The sequence below is a fragment of the Schistocerca serialis genome, chromosome 8 (assembly GCF_023864345.2).
Source record: "Schistocerca serialis cubense isolate TAMUIC-IGC-003099 chromosome 8, iqSchSeri2.2, whole genome shotgun sequence".
Classification (NCBI taxonomy): domain Eukaryota; kingdom Metazoa; phylum Arthropoda; class Insecta; order Orthoptera; family Acrididae; genus Schistocerca; species Schistocerca serialis.
In genome coordinates this window covers 519,852,825-519,875,476 of record NC_064645.1, presented here as the reverse complement: position 1 = coordinate 519,875,476, position 22,652 = coordinate 519,852,825, and the positions used below count along the sequence as shown (strand labels likewise).

Below are 22,652 nucleotides of genomic sequence, written 5' to 3'. Positions count from 1 at the left end.
TTTTGTGACGGAAGCGCCAATTTCATGTATTTCTGTGAAACTGTACGCATTTGTTTCACGATCATCGGTTAATGATAATATAAGGGAAGTATAAAATTCAAGTAATACATATATTTATGTAGCAAAGCATGCGAACCCCCGCCTTTTTCCCTTTTTTTTCACTTTAAGGCGTTAGCTGCCATGGATGATGGAAAGTCTGTACACCCACGGGCTAACCCACGTCTTCCCATGACTCCGCGTGACTCCGCATGGGTTAAAGGCGGCTGTGACAAAATCCTTCTAGAGAGAGTTATGTATAGAGGGCACTGGGTGTAGAGACTGAAAAGCTCTGAATGTCCGCGAAATTTAAGTTTTCAACTTGGTGAATTATTTAGGCGAAAGAATAAAGCAGCGAATATTAATAAGGAAGTGATAACCGCGTGATTCGTGTATTATGGCCGATAAATTGGGTCTGGAACCACAGCAAACATGAGAGAAATACAGATAATGCTTAATAATATTGAAACAACAGAAGGAGACAGTGTTGAAGACCTGAAATGTTTAGCTTTAGCTTTAGGTTCAGATCCAAAAATGAAAGAATATTTCTTTCATTTAGATGGTGGTGAACGAATTGCAAAATTTTTGAACAGCAGCGACTGGAATACTTTGAACCAGGTTTTAAGAGTCCTTGGAAATGCGGCCAATTCTCATGTAAATATGTATGAAATTGGTATTAGATCACTATTGACGAAGCTACTCTGTCTTGTTGAACATTGGTATTACTGGTATTTTATGTCCATGCTCTTGTACGTTGCGAAAATCTGTATTTGCATTTTTATGCTGAAAACCACTTTTAAATATGATACAGAAATGTTTCGCTGTGTGCGTGTGCGTGCGTGTGTGTGTGTGTGTGTTTTTAAGTGATATATAGTTTTATCAGTCGACAGTCCTTTGTAAAATAGAATAGAATCTTTATTTGCCTTTCAATATGTTTTCCATACAATTGGTATTGTCAGTATGTTCAATACATTTTTTAAAAATTACAATAATTATTATTGTACATAATTGCGCCTGTGCAGGACAAGCAGATACGCATACTAAAGTAATATTGATAATACAACAATTATTCATTCACAATGTAATAATAATAACACTTCATAACAGTAAAATATACAATAGTATCAAGATATATTTATGGCACATCTTACGTATACATGTAAAAAGTCTTTGTTGGTACATTACTGTCACAAACATATAGGTATAATTCATATGGCAGTTTTTTGTTTCATGTAGCATATCTCATTTGTGTCACTGTTTAGAAACTCATCAAGTGAGTAATATGTCGTACATTTGAGCCACACTTCTATTGTTTGCTTAAAGTTATTCATCAGTAGTTCACTCACAGTTTTTGGGAGTTTTGTTATAAAATTTCAAGCCAAGGTGTTTATGGCTCTTTTGTGTTAACGTCAGCCTTGAGTATGGCAGGTCTATGTTGCTATTATTTCGAGTATTATGAACATGCACTTCAGATCTTAAGTTAAAGTTCTTTACATTCTCTTTAGCATATATTAAACAATTATAAATGTATGTACCAGGTAGTGTCATTATCTTTAGTTATTTAAAATGATTTTTGCAACTTTGTCTTGGTGCTAGTCCTAAAATGCACCTGACTGCTTTCTTCTGCCACTTAAAGATGGTACTTGAACCCACTGAGTTACCCCAAAGAAGTACCCCGTATTGCAGTTGTGAATGGAAAAAAGCAAAGTATGTGGAGATTAGCAGATTTTTTACTGATAACGCGTCTTAGCTTGTGTAATAGAAAGAGAGTTCGAGCAAGTTTGCCACATAGATAATTTGTGTGTCTGCCCCATGCAATTTTTTGATCTATATGTAAACCTAGTAACTTGACATTTTTTGTATTTTCTTCAGTTGGTTTCAGGGAGAAGTAAATTTCTTCAGTTTTCAATTTGTTTATTGATATAAGGTTGGCTCTGCACCAGTCACTGCTCATTTCAGTTACTACTTTGTTGTGTCCTTTGACATGTTGGAGATTTTGTCGATCTGTTATTAGTGTCCTATCATCAGCATACAGTACATTGTTGCATGGCATATAATTTGTGAAGTCATTGATGTAAACAATGAACAGGAAAGGGCCAAGCACTGAGCCTTGTGGAATTCCTTTCTTTAATTTCATGGGTGTTGACTTTTGATAGTTTGTTTTTACTAATTGTACTCTATTGCTTAAATGTGATCGAAAAAATTGTAATGATTTATCTACAATACCATAATGTTATAGTTTTTTTTATCATTATTTCATGTGTGACTGAGTCGAAGGCTTTTGTTAAATCTAACAGTGTACCATAAATGAGTTTCTTGTTTTCATATCCTTCATATATATCACTAAGGAGGCATTCAACTGCTTTGGTTGTCGATAGTTCAGATCGAAAGCCAAACTGGTTCTTACTCAATAATCAATAATTTATTACTTTCAAAATAGCCTAATTGTAAATTTGGATATGTATGCGGTTCTCTATTACTTTTAATATAATGGGAACTATTGATATAGGTCTATAATTGTTTGGCATTTTTCTGTCACCTTTCTTATAGATTGGGAGTGTAACTCTTATTTTCAGACATTCAGGGAATACTCCTTCTTCAAGTATGTGATTCGTCAGATATGTTAGTGGCATTAACATTGCAGTGGCTATGTGTTTAACAGTACTGTTACTAAGCCCGTAATAGTCCTCTGTTTTTGAGTTTTTAAGTTTCTTTATAGATTTGGTAATGTGGCCGGAGGTGATTTTTGGCCAAGAGAATTTCTTGGTTGCTAGTCCTTGTTGTTTAAGAAGGGTTACAGCAGCTGAAATATTATCAGAATTATTTTTACCAAAAGAAGAAGAAGAAGAAGAAGGAGGATGAGAGCTGGCACAATTTGTAAAATACTCGTTAAGGATGTTGCAATCTATAGGCACTGTGGCTTCCTGTTTGCTCATATTGATTTCACTTTTTATTATATTCCAAGCTGCTTGACAGGCATTTTTTGAGCCTGCAATAGATTCATCATTTACTTTACAATTAGCTGATTTTATTTCATATTTTTACAACTTCTTAAGGGTCACATAGTGTTTCCTGGCTTCCTCATTTTATCACTATTATTTTTTTGCATAAGTAGCAGTGTCCACTTGTTAGAATGCTGAGGTTTTTTTCTGTTGTTAGGGGTGCATCTTTTTGTGATAAGTGGACAGTGACTATCTACCGCATTTTTAATGATATATAAAAACACAGAGAAAGATTCATCAAGACTTTTTATATTGTGTAGTGTATTTGGCCAATCTACCACCTTCAGTTCAAGTTTCAATTGTACAATATTGCTCTCTTTTAGTATTCTGAAAGTGACTAACTGTTTAGTTCTCTCTGGGTTCATACTGCCTATTCTGACCCATATCCCGTCATGAGCAGATAACTCTTAACTTAATCACATCATGCTTTAGTTGATCCTGATTTACATTAATCACATCATGCTTTAGTTGATCCTGATTTACATTACTAATTACATTGTCAAGGCATGCTTCTAGTCTAGTAGGTTTTTCATTTATACAGTAGCAGTTTAGGGCCTTAGGCTGTTAACCATGTTTTTACATTTTTTTCTACTTCCCCTTATATCTATATTGAAGTCACCTGCAATAAAAATTTTGTGATTTTTGTGTTTATTGAATAATTTGATTAGTGAATTTAGTTTATCTATAGGAACTTCCTCATAAGAGGCTGGTGTACGGTACACAGAAGCAATGATAATTTTTTGGGTATGCAGTACTATGGCGGCTACTTCAAATACACCTTCAATACAATGTTTGTGTAGGTCTATCACTGAATGCTGCAGATTTAAGTTTTCTTTGATGTAGATTGCCACTCCACCATGTGCAATATTTGTTCTACAGTATTTTGTGGCTAATATGTAGCCATAAGGTACACACAGATCTTATTTCTGAGTCATGCAACCAGTGCTCATTAATACACAGTATGCTATAGTTAATTTTGTCTGCCAAGTACTGTAACTCATTAACCTTATGTCTTAGGGGTTGTACATTAACATGAAATAACATTAAATAGTTTTTGTTACTGGGAGGAATACTTGTTGCTTTTTATGTTGCATTATCTTTACTGTCCCTTGCAAACTGTTGTGACTAAATCCAACTTGTGTTAAATTTGGTCACTACTGGGAGTTTCCCTGTACCATATCTTTGAACTGAAGCCTATAAACTGTTTTATTAGCAGAGCTTAATTTTTCTCTTACAATCCCAAGTATTTTTTTGCTTAGAAGTGACTTTCCTATGCCATTTAGATGCTGACCATGGCTTGTATGACAAGCTCTGTTACAGTGACAAGGTTTGCTAAGGGGCACAATTGTGGTGTGGCAACAGTCTGAAATATCGTTCATGTCAATCACTTTTGCATTTTTGAAATGTTTACATACTGAATCATAGAGGTTATTTGCTTTTTTAATTTCATTGTTCAGACATGATTGTTCTATTAGATCATAGCGGTGAGGTATTTTAGCCACTATTACATTGGTGTGTGTTAGTTTACCCAGTGACTCTTTCAGTGCTTTTGTTGCTGCAACTGTTTCATTGTGATACACATCATTTGCACCTCTTATCATTACTGCATAGTCCTTTGATGATAGACTCTTGCATTCTTCTTCAACACTGTCAACAACTTGGATTAATCTTGCATTTGGTTTTACTAGTCCCAGAATTTTGAACCTTCCTGCTGCATCATCTGTTTTCAGTTTTATGGCTAACCCTCTTCCAAAACTGCCTGAGAAAACTTTCAGGTTATTATAGTGTTTATTTTTTCGTAGTACCTTTGTGTTCGTTTGATGAGATTGTTTTATTGCAGTTTTGTTTGGGGTATGTCTTCTTTGGACTGTCACTTGATGATCACTGTCATTGTTTACATGAGTTACAGCTGAGTATCTATTCTCATGTTCAGGGGTTGTACAAAGATTAAGATAACTATTCACTTTTGTGTTGTTTGTTACCTTACGAGGTGGTCGAGGCATAATCCACCCTGTGCTGCTTTTCTGAAAATGTGTTTGCCCTGTGGACTGGGACGGTGGTTAGTTATTTAGCATGTCCATTGTTGTTGTAAATTCTCTATGGTAAACTTCCTGTTGGCTTATAGCATTAGATCTTGTCCTACATTCCTCACATTTCCAGTTTGTCAACAATTTCATGTCTTTTGTAAGGGATGGATCAACTTTTCCACATCTAAAGCGAAATAGTAGACAGCATTCGTTGCACTTCACACCACTTTTCACATCAATGAGACGACATTTCATCACTTGAAACTTGGGTGCTAGGATCTAGTCTTTTATCAGTGCGAGTTGTACTACGATTTTCTGTTATCATATACGAAAGTTCATCACATTTGTATTTTAATGTATGTATTTCTTCTATTAACGCCATAATAATTTCGTTTTTACAGTCCTTTTTAAGTTTACTATTCAATTAATTTTGATAACATTTTGCACATAACAATATTTTCCATTTTGAAGTCGCATTTGCACATTGAAAATGAAATATTGTTTTACATTTCACACATCTTTTTCCTTTGTGAGCTCGCTTTTCACAGTAGCAATAAGCGGAATCGAGAAATACGTTCATATCACTGTTGTAGGATGTGGTTGCTATGCGGGCAATGTCTTTATAGCGTTTTTCTATGTCCTTAGTCTTTATTTTGGTTGTTTTTCCGGCAATATGACACACCAAGCACATATTATTACGGTAAACACTGAAATAATTATATAGATGTGATCTTAATTCAACACTCAGAAGTTAATATATATTGCTAGCATTTATTAACTTACGTGCCATGTCTCGTTTCTCGAGGCTTTATATATTTCTTACAACATGGCTGGAAGATAATGTATTTGCCATGTATCTCACCATTGCTGTACACTCCTTTAAAACCTGTATCAGAACCTTGATACCTTGCATCTCCATTATATTCTGTATGCCTCCCATTGTGCCAACTGTGTCATCATCCCTGACTTGTCTGTGGAAGACAGAGGCTTTGTGTGTGTAATGGATTTGTAGATGTACTCAAATAATGCAGTTAGAATTCTCATCTCATATGTTTATAATGAGACCTATCATTGTGTTTAATTTTGTTCATGTGTCCTTTTTCTGTAGTTTGCAAATTGTGTATTTATTTTCTGCACTTGTATACCTGTTCCCCAAAAAATAACTCCAAAACAAAAGATTGAGTGCACATAGAAATAGCATGTAACTATGGGACACTTAGTCTGTAACACAGGAGCTGAAGATGTGTTGGTGACATCATACAGGCTTAGCTTCACTATGCCTTACGTGCTTCAGTTCTTACCACATAGTGTTAAAACCTTTTTCTGTACTTACTCAGTCAGTTGACATCTTGGCTAGTTACTAATACAAGATAATGGATGTACCACTACCCACCCCACCACAGAAATAAAATTCTTTTCAAACCTAAATCAAATCCTGCCCTGTCATAGACAGGACAAGCTTTGAAGAAAGGTGGAACTTGTCATATATAGGCTACTGATAAGCAGCAAGTGTACCCAGAATCACTAGTGAAATCTCAAAATTTTTTCAAGATTTACCATGAAACTGACATGAGGTGCCCCCTCCCCTCCCCCTTCTGCTTAGATTCAGATTGTGCTGTTGTACATAACCCCCACGTTTGCTATGTGGTAATTAGCAACAATCTGCCTTTGTCTGCTATGTGCCCAGTAAATGTATGTCGATTATTAGTACTTACAATCATTTATCGTTTTTATAATATCTGTCTGTTACCACTTATAACCAGGATCTTTTAAAAATTCATACAGTAAATTATCATCCCTTGTATTTTCTTGGAAAAGACTGTTCCTCATTAGTCTGCCTCCTGTAAGTGGATCCTTTTCCTGTTTGCCCACCTTTTCTACCAAGTTCACTTTCAGTACCTTTAGCTCTCTCTGAAATTTAACAGTTCTCTTTCTTTCACAGCCAGTTTTTCACAATTCAACAATCTGTGATCCACACCATCACCCCATCCTCTGTTTCCCTTTTTTCTTTTTATATCTACCTCTTCCTTTACAAGTGATGAGCTGTACTACTACATCTTCTTCTCTTTCTTGTGCCTTTGTCTCACATTGGCAGAGGGTTGTCACAGTTATTAACAAACTTGGTGTGGTTAATTTACGGGGTGGCCAGATGTTGTACCTGTCGTCAGCCCATTACTTTGCCCCCCCTTCCCACCCACCCCCAAGATGGAATAAGTGCACCCCATCTGTCTGCATGTAATGTGAGTCACGTAAAAGTGAATGACAGTTTTCGAAATGTTTGCGAATGACCCAACTGTAGCAGGACTTGAATACCAGCACAGTATTCGCCTAGTGGGATGTAGAAAATTGCTAAAACCTACATACAGGCTGGCCAGCAAGCTGACCCTCGTTGTCAATCCGTCTGGTGGATTCAAACCTGGCCATTGTAGCTCCCCATCCTGGAAGCAGCACTTTAACATGCATGGCTGTCCAGGCAGGTAGCTGTGCTCCTATAATATCGTTTACAGTATCACCAGAAATCTGATGACTTTTAAATGCTTAATGAAGTAAAATGACCCCCACCTTCCACACCCCTCCCCAGCCCTGGTCCTTTGATCCCGTTTGTGCATTCTGCATAAAGCAATGTCTCACAGTCAGAAGATACACTTTTTTCCCACTTAAATCATAAATTTCCTTAGCCAAGAACTGTTTATCGTGGGCTAGTATGTGTAGAACTATTTAATGTGCTTGTAGTTTACATACAGAAATTTTCCACACGTTTCATATGTGTCTTTATTTTTTTCTTATAACCTATTCACAAATGACCTTGGAGGTTGGTCTTTTCGGCACATTAACTTTTTATAAATAATAATCTTGTATGTGAGAATTTTTATTCGATATTTTTTTCTTTTTTTTTCAGGTTGGAAATCAGGTTGTGCTAACAAATAGAAAGATCTTCAGAAGGATTTACACAATTCTCAGTAACATACAACATGAAAACTTTCAAACATTGATTTATGCTGTGAACTTGATTTCTTCCCTAATAAATGGAAATGCGTATGGTCAAACTTTAGCTCGAGAGACAGGTTGTCTTTCTTATATGAATAAGAAATTCCATGAAGTGGCAACGGCATTGTCAAACTGCTGCAAGGTAACACCATATATATGAAAGTTTCCTAGTTTATTGAGGATTCTACTAAATTTTGACAGAACTGCTAGGTGTCAGTAACTTCCTTTGGCAATTTTCTGGCCACGTGCAGGTGTATAGGAGTAGTGATGAAGACACAAAGTGTTAGGTCAAATAAGAAGTTACTGCACCAGTGTTACTCACAGTAGGTCGTAAAGGCACACTTTTTTTGATTGTACAGATCACCTAATGTTCACAAAGAAGGCATGTCTTCAGGACCTGAGTGATGGTGCAGCCACCTATCATTTGGTGATTAACTAAATGTCTTCACTCAGGCGTATTGTAGACTAGTGTCTGCTTCACCTATGAAATTTTGCTGATTTCACCAACAGACTTATTGGTCAGTTTAGATCTTGTCTGCTTTTTACAAAAATACTTTTGATGGACTTCCTACATATCATTGACAACAGGTTTGGTGATGACATAGCAGTGGTGTTACAGTATACACTCTCCTTGACATTTTTTATCAATGAATATTTTGAACAATCTCACTGTGTAGTTTATGAGACCCAACAGAGTCCCTTGTCCCCCCCCCTCCCCCCCCCCCCCCCCAACCCCCTATCTGATTGGATTGATACAATTTGTCGCAAATTCCTCTCTTGTCCAACCTCTTCATCTCAGGTAGCACTTGCACCCAACATCCTCAATTATTTACTGGATGTGTTCCATTGTCTGTCTTCCCTAAAGTTTTTGCCCTGTACAACTACCTCTAGCATCATGGGTGTTTTCTACCCAAAATGGCACAAAAATTAAACAGACTGGAAAAAGTAACATGTTGCATTTCATGTTGAAATGCAGTTTTACTAACATATTTCAAGAAGAATTGAAAGATCAATTGAAATTTCATCTAATGGAAGATCTGGTAAAACCTCATGGATGACTCAGTAGTACCTAACGAACCAGGAAGAGAAGCAATAGCCATATTCCGCTAGACTACTGGACATGACTGATTAGCCACCCACCTGTCATCTCAAGTATGTTTTCTGTTTCACAAGATTGGTTCAACTGTGAACAAAGAACATTTATAAGTGTACAAAATCAAGTGATTGCAATTCCGATTACTAAACAACATTGTACTGGGAAGCAAGAAGGTGAGTGATAAGTCGGATACAAGAACAGTAAAACAATAACAACAGTAATAATATAGTAATAAAAATTGATGTGATAGTACACATTTTAAAATAACTGCTAATTGTAGTACACATTTTAAAATAACTGCTAATTGCTCCACCAGACTCAGTTTGACATTACTGCTGTTGGTCCATTTATTAATCTGATAAGTCAACCTGGGATTGTTGTTTTTGTTGTTGTGTTGTCTTCTCCTAGTCAGCATTTTCCCAATTTTCGTTCTCTCCCCGCAGTTGATGATTGTGATGCTGCCTGCCAATTTTCTTCTCTGCATATTTAAAAAGCTGATCCATGGTGTCATCTGATCCATACACTGAGCCCTATTGAATTTTTTCCTATTGCATTTCTGCTACCAGACTTCTTTTTTAAAACATTTATTTGTGTCAGTTCCTCAAATGGTGTTTAAGTTTGCTAATTCGTTTATTTAAACAATGGAAACTCCAGGATGGAGTATCAGTAGTATAAGGGAAAGATAGACTGCTACTTACTGTAAAGTTAATGTGATAAGTTGCAGACAGGTACAACAAAAAGACATTTACACACACACACACACACACACACACACACACACACACACACACACACACACACTGTCATTCATTCATTCATGCAAGCAAGAATACCTCACACTCTTGTGACAGCCATTTCCAGCAGCTCAGACCAGATTGCAACTATCACGTAGAGTGGAAGTAGCATCCCTTCTCCCATCCAGCCCCCACCCCATCCCACAACAATCTAACACCCTCCCTCACCCACTCCCACACCATCTCCACCACAATGGACTCCAGCTCCGTCTCTCTGTACCAAGTCAGAAAAGCATGTAATCCCTCGTCAATGGTCCAACCACAAAAATTTCTCCCTATGGGTCCCACCCCAACAGCCTGTACCACTGTTTCTGTTGACTAAGCAGTATAGCATACAGCTCACACTTACAGTTTTTGTTCAATAGTTACGTTTTTTAACAAACAGATCAGGTTTTAAATAAGTGTTGCACTCTATCTCATGTCTGGAAAGTGAAATATAATCCAATTTTCTATCCACACTTAATGACACTGAATGTAATTCGTATACCATATTAATTTGAGATTCTGGATTGCTTCAGTGAAACAGTGCATTGTTACACATCACATAATGGTCTACAAGTTTTGTGGAAAGAGCTTGTTGCATCTGTTGTTTCACACCATACCCCTCCAGAACTGCATCTTACAGTTTTGACATTTTCTCACACATATCAAGACAATATTTCTTATGGGTTGCATTTTACGTTAAAAGAACTTTTTGTTATGTCTTCTAATCCTTTAGGAAGGCTGGACAGAGCATCTTCTACCATATTATTCTCTCCTTTACATGATTTATTCCAAAATCTTATTCTTTCAGGAGTAGTGACCACCTCAACAACATAACTTGCAAAAGTTTGCAATTCACTAACAAGCTTGGAGTCTGATGATTACAATTTCCTTTCATATGGTTTCCTGCTAGTTAATAATGAAATTTCTGAAAAGCCCAAACTACTTACAATCATCATTGTGAAAGGAGGGGTGGGATCCAGAGATGGCAATCATTGTGTGTGAGGTGTGCTTGCTTGTATAAATGAATGAATGAATGAATGTGTGTTTCCTTTCCCAATGGAGGCTGTGGCTGAAAGCAATTGTGTAAGTGTCTTTTTGTTGTGCCCGTGTGTAATTTAACTTGTCATCTTTACAGTAAATAGCAATCTGTCTTTTCCTTTACTTCTGCCAGTACCTCGTCTCCTACCTTCCAAACTCTACGGAAGTTCTCCTGCGAACCTTGCAGAACTGGCACTCCTGAAAGAAAGGATATTGCGGAGACATGGCTTAGCCACAGCCTGGGGGATGTTTCCAGAATGAGATTTTCACTCTGCAGCGGAGTGTGCGCTGATATGAAACTTCCTGGCAGATTAAAACTGTGTGCCCGACCGAGACTCGAACTCGGGACCTTTGCCTTTCGCGGGCAAGTGCTCTACCAACTGAGCTACCGAAGCACGACTCACGCCCGGTACTCACAGCTTTACTTCTGCCAGTACCTCGTCTCCTACCTTCCAAACTTTACAGAAGTTCTCCTGCGAACCTTGCAATTCTGCGTGAATCTGAAAATCATGGTAATGCATGCATAAATTTTTGAGATTTTTACATTTACCTGTCCCATCACTGAAGTATTTCGCAAAATGTATGTGAGGCAGCTTGTTTTTCACATATGCCATGACAGTGCGAATGTGGGCATGAACTGCAATGGCATCATGAATTAAACAGTCACTAAAAATGCACAGGTTCATGACAGACACATCGCCTGATTCACCTCTATAGTAAATCGCAAATGGCTGGAGAGTTGCTCAACTGTTGTCCCAATGTGGTAATAATGTATGTGATGGTATTGGTGCTACCATTAAGTGCATGGCAACACGAACAGCTGCTAGCATGAGTTTCTTAGAAGTAGATACATGAGGGGTTGCGAAGCAACTCAAATCACTTGATACGGGCAAGTCTTCAGGTCCAGATTGTATACCGATTAGGTTCCTTTCAGATTACGCTGATACAATAGCTCCCTACTTAGCAATCATATACAACCGCTCGCTCACCGATAGATCTGTATCTACAGATTAGAAAATTACGCAAGTCGCACCAGTGTTTAAGAAGGGTAGTAGGAGTAATCCATCGAACTACAGACCTACATCATTGACGTTGGTTTGCAGTAGGGTTTTGGAGCATATACTGCATTCAGACATTATGAATCACCTCGGAAGGAACGATCTATTGATACGTACTCAGCATGGTTTCAGAAAACATCGTTCTTGTGCAACGCAGCTAGCTCTTTATTCGCACAAAGTAATGGCCGCTATCGACAGGGGATCTCAAGTTGATTCCGTATTTCTAGATTTCCGGAAAGCTTTTGACACCGTTCCTCACAAGCGACTTCTAATCAAGCTGCGGGCCTATGGGGTATCGTCTCAGTTGTGTGACTGGATTCGTGATTTCCTGTCAGGAATGTCACAGTTCTTAGTAATAGACGGCAAATCATTGAGTAAAAGTGAAGTGATATCAGGTGTTCCCCAGGGAAGTGTCCTGGGACCTCTGCTGTTCCTGATCTATATAAATGACCTGGGTGACAATCTGAGCAGTTCTCTTAGGTTGTTCGCAGATGATGCTGTAATTTACCGTCTAGTAAGGCCATTCGAAGACCAGTATCAGTTGCAAAGTGATTTAGAAAAGATTGCTGTATGGTGTGGCAGTTGGCAGTTGACGCTAAATAACGAAAAGTGTGAGGTGATCCACATGAGTTCCAAAAGAAATCCGTTGGAATTCGATTACTCGATAAATAGTACAATTCTCAAGGCTGTCAATTCAACTAAGTACCTGGGTGTTAAAATTACGAACAACTTCAGTTGGAAAGACCACATAGATAATATTGTGGGGAAGGCGAGCCAAAGGTTGCGTTTCATTGGCAGGACACTTAGAAGATGCAACAAGTCCACTAAAGAGACAGCTTACACTACACTCGTTCATCCTCTGTGGATTGTCGGAGGACATCGAAAGGGTGCAAAAAAGTGCAGCTCGTTTTGTATTATCACGTAACAGGGGAGGGAGTGTGGTAGATATGATATGCGAGTTGGGATGGAAGCCATTAAAGCAAAGACATTTTTGTCGCGGCGAGATCTATTTACGAAATTTCAGTCACCAACTTTCTTTTCCTAATGCGAAAATATTTTGTTGAGCCCAAGCTACATAGGTAGGAATGATCATCAAAATAAAATAAGAGAAATCAGAGCTCGAACAGAAAGGTTTAGGTGTACGTTTTTCCCGCGTGCTGTTTGGGAGTGGAATGGTAGAGAGATAGTATGATTGTGGTTCGATGAACCCTCTGCCACGCACTTAAATGTGAATTGCAGAGTAATCATGTAGATGTAGTCTGCAGCACCCTACAGGTCACATTCTAACACCTCTTCGATTGTTTACCTGGGTACAGAAAAATATCTCTGGCATACACCCATTCTATGTTTCGAAAGATGAGGTGAAATCAGTCAAAGAGTTGCTAAAAAGCAGACTAGAACACGTTAAAACTGTTGCAGGCACAAGGAGCCATCATCACTTCTCTCCAGCGGACTCTGACAATGTGCAGATGAGCAGACTGTCCGGTTATAACTATAGGTTCATGCACAACATGTGTCTTCACAGTGTGTCTGACTCAGGATTCAGAAGCATAAGCAGCAACATACAACCAGGTTGCTATGTTATTGCTTTTTATGATGACGAATGGTGTGTTGCTGAGTGCTGTGAAGTAGAAGGTGATGTATTTGTGAACTTCATGGCACCAGCAGGACCAGCAAGATCATTTCATTGGCCACATTTGGCAGACAGGTGTTGGATTCCTTTTGAACATATTCTTATGACAGTTCCAGTTCCCACAACAGTGTCAGGAAGACAGTACAATTTGCCACTCAGTGCACAGAGTACAGTAGCTAAAGTGTGGGAGAACTTCTGTTTGAAGCACAGTCGACTGGTTTTTAGCAGTTAAGGTGCAGTATATGTTAATGATAGGTTGTGTTAATCTGTCTATATGTTGTTGCTTAGTGATTAAACAGTTGTAGCAGAGGATAAGAAGAGGCAGAACAGTTTACGATACGTTTTTACAAAATTGTGTTGTGGAACAATGGCCACATCACCAAATACATCTGTCAACTTCCATTGTACACAAATGTCTTGCAATAACATGCTGAAATTTTGAGATATATATCATTATGATCTACTTACGCAGTGTGTGAAATTCGGCTTGGATACCACTTGCCCCTTTTGTGCTACCATACTTAGAAAATCCATGTTTTTCAGGTAATTTTTCAAATATTTGTATTTTCGTGTACATGTAACTCTGTTTGTGTGACTGATATGGACAAGATGAATTCTGTGTGTGTTTTGGCCACATTAAGCTTACCACAAAAAAATTTATACCCTTTTTGAGTGAATTACATTTGGCATAGAGGGCACCTACAATATGTACCTTTTAATGTGTTACATTTTTTAATCACATTTTGGAATTTTTTGTTTTCCCTCAGAAACATGTTGTTGGTGTTTTGATTCATAGAGTGTGTTCCATAAGTGGATGTTACTGGGTTGTAAAAATTTCACTGGACTGTGCGGAATAGTTCCAAAGTTATTAAGACCTGAAGTTGGGTCTGAAGATAGATTGCCAGATGCGGGTTGCAATTTCCGGGTCACGCCACCTTCTTTCACAAGCCATAATTCTGGAACTAATTGGCCGGGAACTTAAAATTTTGTACATTAGTGTTCCACACTTGGTAAAAATGGAAATGCTGTGTGGCTAGGGCCTCCCGTCGGGTAGACCGTTCGCCTGGTGCAAGTCTTTTGAGTTGACGCCACTTCGGCGACTTGCGTGTCGATGGGGATGAAATGATGATGAAAGACACACAACACCCAGTCATCACGAGGCAGAGAAAATCCCTGGCCCCGCCGGGAATCGAACCCGGGACCCCGTGCGCGAGAAGCGAGAACGCTACCGCAAGACCACGAGCTGCGGACTCCACACTTGGTAGCATTGGTGTGCTTATCCATTTTGTTTGAAAATGCAGCTAATTTTGCCAATAAACACTGGAGAAATTTTTTACAAGGTTACAGAATGAGCCACTTACCTCAAAATACCATGAGGAGGCTAATCCCATTTAGACGGTGTGCAGAAACTATAGGTTCAAAAGAACTTATGGTTCCACTAATAAAATGAATTAGATAAATTACCTTAAAACATTTGGATGAATGGTCAGCAACCTATTGCATACAGCTACAAATTACATACCCAGGCAATTACTGTTTAACACTCCTCCTAAAGTTTCTAGGACTGATATTTCAATGGAGGAGAACATTACACAAGTTCTAATAACTCTGCTCAGAGAAAGAAATATTTTGATTCTAAGCTAAAACAGACGTAGAAAATTAATTTAGAAATGGAATGCTCATTAGGAATTGTCCTCAATCATCTCTCCAGCATGCAAGTAATAAGAAGTGGCAACTAATGCTATAAAAAGGACAGTTTGAGATTGAGGGTACTTCACGCTTGGGATACTTAATACTGTATCCTAAGTACCGGCCTTTTCTGAGAGCAAAGCATTAAGAGAGTCTATTGTGCCAGGATATCAAAAGGTACTTTCTATGATAATTTGTAAAAATGTGTGTAGGTCAGTTGAGAAATAGATGTGATTACTGTAATATAGTTTTAAGTTAATAAAAGTTGTTACTTTCAGAAAAGGAGCAACAGAATTATTGTTATATTATTTGATATGGTTTATGCTTATTATTAAGCAATTGAATTAACTGATCTTAACTTTGAGTGATGTGTGTAAATGTTGACGTGCTAACCAACACTTTTTCCACAATGGAGATAATCTGACATATTTCCATACAACATGTAGTTGTTAATCCTGTTGTTAAGAGGTCTGTATTGTGTGTATGATGATTTCTGGAAGTAATCTAAATTCAGAATATGCTTATGTTAGTCAGAACAGAAACAAGTGCGCGGGCGGGGGTGTGTGTTTGTGTTTGTGTGTGTGTGTGTGTGTGTGTGTGTGTGTGTGTGTGTGCTTGCGAAAATAATTTTTGGTACAGCTGGTGAAAAGATTTTTTGTGCGCTTAGCATGAAATATGCTTTTGGATTCCACATGTGTTTAGAATTAGGCATTGCATTAATATCAAAATTACATTCAGTGATGTTTTAAAGATGACTCAATTTGTACACTCATACAGTTGTACAGGAAGGAACTTATTTATTATTTGTTAAAGGAACTCTTAACTTCGTGTGTATTCCATAGATTTCATTTACTTGTTTAGTAATATAAGCCAGGATCTAGCTGAATTTCAAATGTTTTTCAGCTGAACTTTTAGAATAGGTTATGTGGAAGAAAGAAGGTGGTAAGATTAGGGTGTAATATCCTGTCAATGTTGATGTCATTAGAGATGGGGCACAAGCTCAGAATTTCACAGGGTTGGTGAAGGAAATCAGTCGTATCCTTTTCAAAGGAATCATCCTGGCACTTGTCTGGAGTGATCTAGCAAAATCACGGAAAACCTAAGGAAGGATGATCAGATGCAGATTTGAACCATCATCCTCCCAAATGTGAGTCCAATGTGCTAACCACTGCGCCATCTCACTCGCTGAGTTAGGTGGAGTAATTTATTTTAAATTCAGGTTTCATTGCAAATTTACCATCTATCCTTGTTTTGAAATAAAAATTACATTGAGACCTGGTTTGAGTGTGTAGGGGTAGATTGAAATGAGTATGAGTTTTGGTGCACTCAGGATCTCCCTGAATTCAGTACACAAACCATACATGTGCACCTTTGCCAGGCAAGGGTGTGTCCAAAGAAGTGTTTTAATAGTATTTTACACATTGCATTAACTAGTTGTTCTGATTTCATGTGTCATCTGAGATAGCACTCTAACATGTTGTACTGTGATGATGCAATATGAGTCAGTACGATTTGTACCCACTGATTGGCGATATGAACATGAAAGTTTTAGTTAAGTAAAACACTTATGGATGGACAGCATGCAGATGGGTTCAGTGAGAAAAGAATATAAACTCTACACATGCTTAAGACTGTGAGTGATTACTTGCTTTGTGTGGACATAGATACTTAAGTCACTTCTGCTGACAGTGTTGAGAGGAAGTTCTTCATGATGACGTGCAGTCTGTGCTGAATATCTATGCACGTGAATCACGAAGTGTGACGCAGAGCATGATGAAACATTACATATAAGCTATTGAAGTTACACCAGCTGGGTGCAACTGTCATGGATCTAACAATCGGTGCCCATCAGACAATATTGTTGACATACAACAAAAGTAAAAATGAATGCTTTTATCTTGTAAATATTTATGCGATGAAACAAATCAAAAGAGGAAGACCTGAGTTTGACTCCTGATACTGTCAGGGAGTTTTCTTGGTGGAAAGATTGCAATGGGGACACCAGCCTCATGAAACTAATTGCAGTGTTACATGACTGTGTAATAGTGGCACCAGGGCATGACAGCTGACAGTGATCGAGGAAGAGGTATACTGACCTCACACACCTCCATACCACACCCAATGACGCCACTGGCAGAGTAGAACTCTGTGGTCGGTCAGTACTGATTGACTCAGAAGGGCATGTGAACGGAATTTTTAAATAAAACTTGTGCTACATTGAACCCACCACAATGCCAGTTTAATTTAGATAGGGAAAGTATTGTGGAGTGCAAGCACCTTTGCCTGCTGACAAAAATATTGAATTATAATTCTTTGTCCCTTTCAGGAAGATATTATTTATGTATATTATTGATACTTGTACAAGCTTTGAACATATTGCCATCTGATGGGCTTGGACGCCTATTACTCAAGATACACCCATATCCAATCTGAGATTCCTGATTGAATCAAGACACAATACCCTTTACTGCATGGAAAGCTGATGCCTCCCTGACAGCCATCACTTTCCATGTTTTCTCTTGGTCAATGACACATTAAAACTTATAATTGCATGTAGTAATAGAATAACTAACTAAATTGTAAAGACTTACAGTCTCCATAAAATAAGAACTGCTTGATCTAAATTGTATTGTTTGTGTAACTAATTTTGCAAGGTTTTTACCATGAGATAAACACGTTAAAAAGAAAATGAAGAATGTCAGTTAAATGTTGAAGTCCAAGATGCTACTTTCTTTTTTGTTTCCCCCACAAGGCATGACTGAATGGTGTAGTAAGAGGAAATAAATAAAATATGATCCAGAGTAAAAACTCAAAGATGTCTGATGTAAAGCTTAAAATATCCTGTAGACAATGTAATAAACTAATGTATTGAATGTATTGTACCTTTTTGTTTGAAATGTTACACATTTGCATCTCACAGATTAAAGAAACACTGAGAGGAGATGTTACTGTTGTTACCAAATGAAGTAACATTTCACAGACTTGATGGTCATCCTCTTGGAACCGGACACATTAAAGATCCCAAATAATTGAAATATATCTGTAATATTCATTTGCTTAAAAAAGGAACTGTCACATAATGAAATACACAAAATAAAGTGATGCTAATGTAATGAACTTAAATGATGTAATGTTGTACTTCTTTATTGTAAAAATCTAATTTGTTATTACAGACTAGTCAGTTTTCATGTAAGTTACATACAGTCTCAATGTGTTTTTACTGTTGTACATTTGTCAAACGAACAAAAGAAACATAAACATATTCCTATTCTTCCTCCTGAACTGAGAAAAGGAAGAGACAAAGAATGAATTTGAAGGAAAAAAGTAGTGTCATATACAGCCATAAGGAATTAACATAAAGGGAAAAAAGTAGTGTGGCCTTCAGGAGGGAAAATAACAGTTGATAAAGCCAGAGAAAGTAGGATGAAATGGTGAAAGTCATGTTCTCGTAGTAAGTATATCTTCACCCATTTGAGGCATTGTGATATCATGTAAACATGAAAAACTCGTGTAGTGAGAGTCACAGAGATCAATAATTTCCAGAGAATTATGAATGTGAATTATAAAATTGCTGTTCATTGTCATCTTTCTTGGGGTTTTAGTGGAAAATATAAAAAGCTTTATCTACAATATTTTAAGAGTTGCGCATTTCTTGGAATTGTAAGAAGCTGATGACAGTATTTATAAGCACATTGGCACCACATTTTCTTGTATAGTAACTTAATAAATATTATGGTCAAGTCCCTTTAAATTTGACTCCCAAGTTATTGGATTCAACCTTGTCACTGATATATGCTTTAAAGTTTTTCTCTTAGTGAGTATAAATTCTCACTAATGCACATTAAAAAACAAAAAAACTGAAAAAACAAATACAGTAATCATATTACTGTAATAATAATAGTAATAATAATAATAATAATAATAACTATTATTATTGTATGCCACATCATGTGTAATTCCTATTCTGTTACAAATCCCATTGGGTTTGTTACATCCTCTAATAACACTAGAAATCAGTCATTCACTTCTTTGATTAATTTTAAAGTGGTCTAGCGGTTCTGGCGCTGCAGTCCGGAACCGCGGGACTGCTATGGTCGCAGGTTCGAATCCTGCCTCGGGCATGGGTGTGTGTGATGTCCTTAGGTTAGTTAGGTTTAAGTAGTTCTAAGTTCTAGGGGACTTATGACCTAAGATGTTGAGCCCCATAGTGCTCAGAGCCATTTGAACCATTAATTTTAAAACTGATGTGTAAACATGTATTAATTACTTTCATGTTGTGTTCTAATTCTTGTCATGCAAGGGTTTCAGCTGCTGACTTGTTAAAACTGTCTTTCAAACTAGCTTCACCTGCCCTTGCAACAGAGCCGCCATCACCATTCTATGGCGCCAACCATAGTCACCAAATGGTGATGTTGCACCTGTACTCACATTTCTAGATTTGAATTGTTATATGAAATTAAAATATTATCATCTCTAATTTTAAGGCTACACTGAGATTGCTGAACTCACTTATGATGAATTCTTTCAAGGGAGAGGGGAGGAGATATACAATGTATTCTCATTTCGCTTGTACATAAATTGTCCAATCATACTGTAATTGTCGGGGTGACTTTAATCATCCAAAGTCAATTGGGATAACTACAATTTTGTTAGTAGTGGGTGTGGCAAGGTAGCCTGTGGAACACTACTATATGCCTTCTCTACAAACTGCCTAAAACAGAGTTCATAACCCCCCCCCCCCCTCCCCGCCCGTGAAGGAAGTATATTAGATCTAATGGCAGCAGATAGACAAAACCTCTTTGACAATGTTCACTTCGAAACTGGTATCAGTGACCATGAGGCAGTTGTAGCAGCAGTGATTACCCAAGTACAAAGGGTAACCATAGTCAAGACAGTCTGAGAAAACTCCTGACAGCTCACAGTGCTGTTGCATACTTCCAGCTGCAAAGCACTAATGGCTGCAGGTGGAAACAGTAGCCATCTATAGAGCTTTGACAACACTGAAGCATTGCCATAGAGATGGTTACGAAATCACATTACGTTATTGGTTGAGGTAGTCCTGCAAAGCTGCCGCACCCAGTCCACTGCAACTATCAGGGATCACTTTAAGCTGACTCAAGTATAACACAAGTAGAAATATTTATAATGTTCAGTAGACTAGATGAAGGAGTATTAGTGTCGTATCTCAGTGTGGAACATGATACTTTTAATTCAGCATAGGGGCGTTCAGATGAATTATGGCTCAAGTCTAAAAGAATAGTTGACCACGCACTGGATAGATACGTACTCAGTAGAACAGTTCATGATGGGAGGGGCTCTCCATGGTATACTTTCTGTAAAGAAACTTCTCAAGAAATGGAGTACTGCATAATAGGTATAAAACGAAGCACTGGGCTATAGGTACAGAGATGCTGAATGAAATAACATGTTCGGGTAGAAAAAGAACAATTGCTGGCAAGACTGATGTAGCGGAATACTGGCAAAAGGTCTCTCACAAAACTCAGAGAAATTTTGGTTGTATGTGAAGGATATTAGTGGCACCAAAATTGGTGTCCAGTCACTCACAGTCGATGTGAAAACTGTAATTGAGGGTAGCAGACCAAAAGCAGAAATACTTAACTGTGTTTTCAAATGTTCCGTCCCAAAGGAGCCACTGAAAAGATGAGTGACATTCATATTGGTGTCAGTGGTGTTGAGGAAAAGCTGAAATGGTTAAAATTGAACAAAGCCGCAGGGCCCAATGGAATTGCTGTCAGATTCTATACTGAATTTGTGGCCAAGATAACGCCTCTTCTAACTACAGTCTATTGTAGTTTCCTTAAACAAGAAACCATGCCCCTTAGTTGGGAGAAAGAACAGGTGTCACATGTCTGCAAGAAGGGTAACAGAAGCAATCCACAAAACTATTGTCCAGTATCCTTGACCTGAATTTGTTGTAAAATCTGCAACATATTCTGACTTCAGACATAATGATGTACCTTGACAGAATATTCTTCTCCATGCCAGTCAACATGGACCCTGCAAACATATATCAAGTTGAATCAGAACGTTGGTTTCAGTATTCTCAGTGGCCAAGTATTTTTCTTTTTTCTACATGTTCATTATGAGTATGTTACAGATAGGCCCATCTTCCAAGATGACAACAACCATATTCAAAAGGCAGCACATACATGTTCCTGGTTTGACAAACACTCAGGCACCCTTTCACACCTTTACTGTCACACTAAATCATCCAATGTCCATACCATTGAAAATACTTGGAACTATTGTGGACAGTGTGTGAAAAAAGCAGTAAGCATTCCCTCAGGTCTGGATCTAAACATCAGTGAGCGACTTTATCTGGATGTGGAATACCTGAAGAAACTTGTGGAATCTCTTTCTCACATAACAGAAGCCATTACCAAGGCTAGATGTTGCGTTAAGTGGTATTAGTGTCATGTCTCCTAGGACTGACTGATTTTCTGTCCAGTGTTCTTGTAAGTGATATTTCAGCAAGTTGACTTGTAGGTTTCATTTAGCAGACAGTTATAGTTCTTAACAATGTTTTTCACTGAGACATTCTTGAGGAAATCCTTGATAGGAGGAAGGGCAGCATTAGCGTGGATTTTAATCTATTTGTTGCAGATAATGAGAACAAGGCATTAAACTGCAAATGTAAACCATATCACAAATATATCACCTTGTACAACGTAAATGTGCGTACCATTATATTCAAGTTATGATGACTTTTTGTAAATATAATAGCACATGATACCACTTGACATTGCAGATAACAAACATCAGTTAAACTGAGATTGCTGCTTACATTTATATGCAGTTAACCTTCGTGTGTGATGTCAGTAGTAATTTGCACCCTCCTTGAGAGGTAAAAAGTAATAAAATTTCTTCTAAAACATGTCCAGAGATTATGTTAGAACAAAAGAAAAACTCAATTTGTAGGTGACACAAATTAAAATACTAAACAACATTTTCTTTTATAAAAACTAAAACCAGTACTAATATTTTTAAAAAAGTTGTAGATTATGGACGTACTGTATTTACTCAAATCCAAGCCACACCTGAAAAATGAGACTCGAAATCAAGGGAAAAAAATTTCCCGAATCTAAGCCGCACCTGAAATTTGAGACTTGAAATTCAAGGGGAGAGAAAAGTCTTAGACCGCACCTCCAAATCGAAACAAAGTTGGTCCACTGTAACATGAGACACAATTTAGGTCGAATGGGTGAAGATACAGCTACAGTAGTTTGGTTCAAGTCATAAGCTTAACAGTTAAGCTTTACCAAGTAGCCATTGCTATGTGTCAGGT

At 37.7% G+C, this 22,652-nt stretch overlaps 1 protein-coding gene across 1 annotated transcript in view; it reads left to right on the top strand.

Annotated features, from left to right (window-relative positions):
- Positions 1-318: 318 nt before the first annotated feature.
- Positions 319-22,652, top strand: part of LOC126416273 (uncharacterized) — a 103,513-nt gene continuing 81,179 nt past the window's right edge. The window contains exons 1-2 of the mRNA XM_050083910.1: positions 319-690; positions 7,965-8,195. Of these exons, the coding sequence (XP_049939867.1) occupies positions 469-690; positions 7,965-8,195 (453 nt within the window). The 5' untranslated portion in view covers positions 319-468. The remainder of the gene's footprint in view (positions 691-7,964; positions 8,196-22,652) is intronic.